The sequence below is a fragment of the Octodon degus genome, unplaced genomic scaffold, assembly GCF_000260255.1.
Source record: "Octodon degus isolate 3935 unplaced genomic scaffold, OctDeg1.0 scaffold00072, whole genome shotgun sequence".
Taxonomy (NCBI): Eukaryota; Metazoa; Chordata; class Mammalia; order Rodentia; family Octodontidae; genus Octodon; species Octodon degus.
In genome coordinates, this window is record NW_004524648.1 from 3,388,985 (window position 1) to 3,396,031 (window position 7,047).

Below are 7,047 nucleotides of genomic sequence, written 5' to 3' on the forward strand. Positions count from 1 at the left end.
ACTGACCTTCTCAGACCCAAAAGCTACAACTCTTGTTGCATAGGTCCTGCTTTATCTTGGTCTTAACCATCCAGCAGAAAAGTATAAAAACAAAGTATAACAAGTAAAGCCATGCTGTTATGTTGAGCTGTAGGGGACTCAGGTCAACAATTTCTGTACAGCATCTTGTACAGCAATTAACCACTAAGAAAAATGCATGCAGTGTGTTAATTATTGAAACTGTCCTACCAATTTGATTTGAAACTGTCTCATAGCCATTTGTTTATCAATAAAATTATGGCCAAAAAAAAGAAAGAAAGAAAAAAGCCACAGTAGAGAAGATTCAGGAAAAACAAAAACAACCTGACACAGTACACTGCTTTCCAGGAAAAACAATACAACACAGTATAACAAAGACTAGCTCTCCATTGAACTGAGGTTTTTGACTGGGACATTAAAAAAAAAAAACAACAACAACAAAAATTGACATGCAAACAAAGCTGCTCTCATAAAACAAATAAAAATTTTAAAAATGTTTGTGTGTGTGTGTGTGTGTGTGTGTGTGTGTGTGTTGACACTGAAAATCAACAGTGCCTCATGTATGCTGGCCAAGTGCTCCACAGAGTCACATCCACAACTCCATGTTTCTGCTATTAAGCGAACTAATTCATAATTGGTCAAATTTTTAATTATAGAAATGCTGAAGAACTCCTTTTATGATGAAAGGTAAAGGCAAAGGTAAATATTCTCCATTTATTTGCTTTTCCTTACATATTTTGATTGTTTATTTTCAAAGACAGGGTCTCGCTGACTGGCCTAAAACACATCCTCTCAAGTGCTAGGATTACAGGTGGATGTGCGCCACCGACTCGGCTGCCTTCCCTTATGTAAGAGATTGAACCATTACTACAAATAGAGATTAAATACTTGTCTTCTGGTTTCAGTTTGTTTTTTTTTTGGGGGGGGGGGTGGAATTGGGGATTGAACTCAGGCTCTTGTGCTTGCCAGGGAAGCACTTATTCCACTATGTCATCTCCCCGGCCCTAAATACTTGTCTTCTGTACTCTAAGTTGGGTTTTCTTGCTTCTGCCTTTCTGTGGTTGAAATTAACTGAGGTACAGAAATTCTAAAGGGAGTTGACATATAACATTTCTGTATATATATTCTTGAAATAAAATTAAATCTACCATATGTCTAATTTTAAAAGTTATTTTAAGCAAGATAAATCCTATCCAGAGGAGATAAAACAGTGAAAATCATTTGTAGCACAGAATCTGTTCATTAGAAGAATTTAGCCAATACTGACTATGTTTAAACACTAAAAGAAACTATAAAAAGAGACCATTTTAATATTAATGTAATTTTAATTAGCACCTTTCCAGACACCAGAGGATGCCATTTGGTATAGTGGCAATAGCACGAGTTTTGGAGCCTGGCATATATGGGTAAGAACATTCAGTCTCCCAGATCTGTAACTCAACAGTAATATGAACAGAAGCTACACCTCTAAATTTGATAAATCTCAGTTTTCCTCTCATCTGTAAAATTGAGAGTTATGAAAACTAAATATGATAACATAAGTAAACATCTCCTAGAGCAATGACTGCTTTATAGGTCCTACTTCAACAAACAATTCATTTCTTTAGAGGTCACTGCCATACAGATTTACCATTCTATTCCCGAATTCCAGTGCCAGTTCTGGACAGAATAATATAGAAACAAAAAGTAGGCACATATTCTAACTTTCTCATTCTAGCCTAGCTACCTGTTTCCCATTGGTTCTTTTAAAATTCTTAAATCTTTCATTTATTTAGTTATTTGGTACAGGGTCTCACTTAACAGCTCGGCCTCATAGTGAACCTCCAGTCTCGGCCTCATCAGTGCTGGGATTAAGGTGCACACCACCATGTCTGGATTCTGTGGCTGGCATGGCGTGCCTGGGTTGGCATGGCGTGCTCAGGGTTCAGGGGCTGGCAGGGCATGTTGCACCGGGGATCGAACCCAGGTCCTTGAGCTTGCCAGGCAGGCACTTAGACTGCTGAACTATCTCCCCAGCCCTCCCAATTGTTAAGGTATTGACAATTTACAGTCTGGTTTGTATTTCTAAAATAATTTACTTTCCTTCCCACTGACTGGGAATGCTATAAGAAGGCTGGCCCAATTCAAGTAACCTATTTAGCATCAAGTATTTTTTGAGCATAAAAATACTATTTTGGTCAGGCCCGGTGGCACACACCTATAATCCCAGCACTTGGAAGGCTGAGGCAGGAGGATCTTTGGGAGTTTAAGATCAGCCTGGGTTATAAAGTGAGGTCTAGGCCAGCCTAAACTGCATAGCCAGACCCTGTATCAAAAAGACTATATCTATCTATCTATCTATCTATCTATCTATCTATCTATCTATCTTCTATAAAATCCAAGATCCTTTACTAAATGTTTTTCAGTTCATTCCACATTTTTTGTTAATACTCCTTAGCAACTTCTTTGTAATAGTTTGATGAGTACTTTTAGAACAATAAAATATTTGTAACCTATTTGAAGACTAAAATTCTGTTTAATTAGAGCTTCTTTGCTTGCCTATATAGTTTTAAAGACACTCAAAATTCTCACAGGCAGATTTTAAGAGAGAGTAATACTTATTACAGGAGCTGAAAGATTACATTTTTGAGTCTTTGGTCAAACCAACTCTACAAGTATTTTTCACATTTGACTTTATTATCATATATGTTCCTTGCCTAAGATCTAAAGTAGTTGGACTGGGACTGTAGCTCAGTGACACAGTGCTTGCCTAGTTTATACAAGTCCTTGGACTTAATCCTCAGCACTGGGGGCGGGGGAGGAAGAAGGCAAAATAGCTGCTAAATAAATATAAACACTATAATATTAAAAGTTAATCCTACCTTTGTTATATTCTCTCAATCCTATAGATAACTTCAAAAATTAAGGGAACCTGATGTCTGGAAAACTAAAACAATTCATGAAATTGTAAGTAAATACAATGAAAGGTCCCCAAACACCTCAATTGCAAGTAAATATATTCAAGCACCAACCCCTAACATGATAATGCTCTTCACAAACATACCCAAGTGATAGGGATAAAAAGTACTATCAAAAAATTTTAAAAGAACACAAAAATGAATCTATATGATAATTTCTTCATCTCTAAGTAAATTTATTCAAAGGAGACTGGTGTGTCAAAAATGTGGAGGTAAACTATAAAATCTTGAATGATGCAGTTTAAATCATTTCTATTTTCCTAAATATTTGTGTGAATTATCATTAACAACGTTTCTTTGTGTGTGTGTTTTTCCTTTTTCCTTTTTTTTTTTTTTTTTTTTTTTCAGTGTTGGGGATCAAACTAGGGACCTTGTGCTTGCCAGGTAGGCGTTTATGCCGTTGAGCTATCTCTCCAGCCCTGAATTAGCAACAGTATAAAAACACTATTCACAAAATACATAAATAAGTAAATAATCTTTATTTTCCTAAATTGGACGAAATTTTAACATATTCTAAATAACAAAGTCTATTTCTAATATAGCTGGGTAAACAGGATATCAAGAATTATCCAAATGATTTTTCCACAAAATACACTTGAAAAAAGTAGTTTTTTCAGAGACTTACATTTAGGTTTTTCTTTTTCATATCCTATGACTATATTTAGGCATCAATCTCAAATTGTGTGGGTACACAAATATTTAATTTTGTGAATATTCATATATCAGAGTCCTTTGTTACTAATTACTAAAGAAGATATATTTTTAAAATTTGAAAACAGGATATGGATGAATATACTCTTTAATCACCTGCTTTCCCTTTTTATTACAGTTACATGTTTGACTAGGGTTGTCCACTGGCACAAAACAAAATGACTTTAGATGATACCAACTGACCCAGATAAGCTTTTAAAAGTCTCACAATGGGCCAGGGAGTAGCTCAGCAGTCTAAGCGCCTGCCTGGCAAGCACAAGGCCCTGGGTTTTATCCCCAGCACCACACGCTGTGCGGGCCCTGTGTTTTGGTGGTGCACATCTGTAGTCCCAGCACTGGGGAGGCTGAGACAGGAGGGTCATTACAAGTCTGAGCTACATAGCTAGATCCTATACCAAATAAATCTTACAAAATGCTATCAGTGAACCAAACAAGACCATCACTCATAATCATTAAATATCGATGATATACAAAAGAGTTAACTAGAGAGTGAATTTTTGCTTCCAGATTTAAAGTTTAAGGTTTTCAGTGCAGCCTTAATGTGTCTTACACCAAATTTTTTTTTCATTTTTGGTTGTGGCAGAATTGATACTGAAGAGATAAATCCCTACCAGGGTCACAATGGGGCATTTTAAACTCTTAAGCAATATATGCAGCAGACAGCAGTTCATATATCATCTCCAAAAATCACTAGCAATCATAGCTTCTAACAATAAAGCACTATATCAAAGTCAATTTATATATATACATATATGTTCAGAGGTCATAATAAGGTCATTAAAAAACCCATGTCCTTGAGAATGTATATTAAATACAAAGAATCTTCTAAAAAGGGGAGTGAAATGAAAGGAGAAAAATAAAAAACAATCTGGAACTGTCACAATGCTCATGTATTTTCTAGACTTGCTACATATGACTATCTTGTAGAAGGAATGATTCCAAATCTCAGAGAACAACTTGTTCATTATTACTTTTACCTTCACTGAGACTCAAAAATATTTAAGTCAAGATGGAAAGATTATTGCTTCCAAAGTCTTATGAAGACAGAAAAAAATGTATATAGTGGCAAAACTGATGCTTGAAAAAGAAGAGGTATGTGCTCACTTCAGACATAATTCCATTTGGAGTAGTACCTTCCTTTACTCCTTTCTCTTTGCTATAAATTCTATCCATTTCTCAAGATTCTCTTCCACAGAATACTCCATATTATATTGCCAGAGGGAACAGATTCAGTAAAGTTTAACTGGGCAAACATTTCATATATAATATTCTCTTGTTACATACCAATTTCTTTTTCTTTTTTCTTTTTTGGCAGAACAGGGGATTGAACTCAGGCCCTTGCACTTACCAGGGAAGCGCTTATTCCACTGAGCCATCTCCCAGGCCCCTAAGAGAAACCACCACTCTTTTTTTTTTTTTTTTTTGGCAGAAGAGGGGATTGAACTCATGCCCTTGCGTATGCCAGACAAGCACTTATTCTACTGAGCCATCTCCCCGGTCTCCTATACCAATACCCCCATCTTCTACATTTTAATTTTTAAAATCGCACACAAGGATTAATAACACTCAAGATGTATATTAAGTGACGGTCACTTAGGGCACCAGAAATCCTCCATAAACTGTCTAAAATGAAGCAGCTTACGAATCTGTGCAAATTCTCCAGCCAAGTCCATACGCTTCTTAGCAGAATCAGAGATAAAAATTGGAAGAGAACCAGTTTCTGTCAAAGGGAAGACCTCAGGGTGTCACATTTCTGGGCTATAGTCTGTCTCCGTAGCCCTTAAGAGCAGACCAAGACTCAGACTGCTTGAGTCTACCACCCAGCCCACACTTCTTTCACTAAGTAAATTACCCAAACTGACCCTCAGTTTCCCTGAATGGAAAGCAAGAATGAGTGATGCCTATGTCAGCAGATTGCGGCCAACACCAGACAATGCAGTCACGCAAAGTGCTTCCAACAGCACCTCTAGTAATAAAATAACAACACTGACAACTAACCTACAAAATGACTGAGCTGACCTAGGGTAGGTATCCTTAAGGTCTCTCCATCGCTCATAACCTATGCTCCTGAAAGGACAGGGAACAGAAAGGAGTCTCCTCATCGTCCATGCCTTGAACAAATGTCAGCTGTTAGGCAGCGCTGCTTTGACAAATAGCGGTACCAGGAGGCTTGGGCAGCTGAGCCCTGTCCGTTTCTGGGTGTCACCCTCTACTCTTACTATCTATATATACCCCTTAGGCGGGTAAGTATTGTTGGAACGCCTACTGGATGTGGGAAGCAGCGTCTGACCCAAGGATGCAGGAGACGGCACCGGCGACACTCACTTGTTCCTGCGGATCCAGTCGATGAGGGCTCGCACTTCGGGCACCTCGTCCAGGGAGGGGGGCTCGCCAGTGCTGAACTGGTCCGGGAAGCTGCGGTTGAGGTCGCGGCCCCGGCTGTTGTCGCGGCCGCTGGTCCCGCAGTCGCCCTCGCGGGAGCGCTCGAAGCCGTCGGGGTTGAGGCTGGGCAGCACGTACACGTCGGTGGTGTTGAGCAGGCGGACGAGGCGCGGGTCCCCGCGGCGGTAGCCAGAGGCCAGCTCTCGGGCCAGGTAGACCAGCACCTGGCGCGACACGGTCTCGTCGCCGTGCATGTTGCCCACCAGCTTCACCTGCGGCCGGCCGGGTATGAGCGGCCCCGCAGCCTCCGGCCCCGCCGCGTCGCCGTCAGGGAGCAGCGGCCCCAGGCCGGCCGTGAGGCGCAGCACCCACAGCGGCCGGCCCTCCACCGAGCGACCGATGCTGAAGAGGCGGGCCAGGCCGGGGGGCCCCGCGGCCGCCGCCTCCCTCAGTGCCTTGCCCAGCTCTTCTTCGTGATAGTAGCGATCGAACTGGCCCTCGGCGCCCGCACTCGTTGTCGTGGTCGCCTCTGCCTTCTTGATGTGCGCCGCCCAGGCCGGGCTCTTCAGAAGCAGCAGCAAGTATAGCAGAAGCGGAAGGCGTCCCAGCCGCCAGGGCGGCCGCGAGTCCCAACCGCTCGCCATCTTCCAGCCGCTCCGCTAACCCCGGCTCCGCTCCCGCGGCTCCGAGCTCCGGGAGGCCCGGGCCAGCCGGATCCGCTCCGCGCCTAGCAACTCCATCCCGCCCTCCGACTGCAGCCAATCGGGAATGAGCCTGCTGTGGCGTCACGCCAGGAGGCGGAGCCGTCCTTAAAGTGACCGTTTTCCCTCTGGGCGTGCCTTCCCTTTTCCACTCCGGGACCAGTTTGGTTACTGTCTTCCTTCGCTGAGTTCTTCTCACTCCATTCTTCGCCTCCCTATTTTCTCTTCTAACATGTGCTTTTCTTCTCTCATCTCTCAGTTCTTTCGTTATGGCCTAT

The 7,047-nt window shown here is 41.8% G+C and overlaps 1 protein-coding gene across 1 annotated transcript in view; it reads right to left on the minus strand.

Annotated features, from left to right (window-relative positions):
- Window positions 1–6,813, minus strand: part of Cpd (carboxypeptidase D) — a 77,272-nt gene extending 70,459 nt beyond the window's left edge. Inside the window, exon 1 of the mRNA XM_004635484.2 lies at window positions 6,012–6,813. Coding sequence (XP_004635541.1) covers window positions 6,012–6,712 — 701 coding nt within the window. The 5' untranslated portion in view covers window positions 6,713–6,813. The remainder of the gene's footprint in view (window positions 1–6,011) is intronic.
- Window positions 6,814–7,047: the final 234 nt, after the last annotated feature.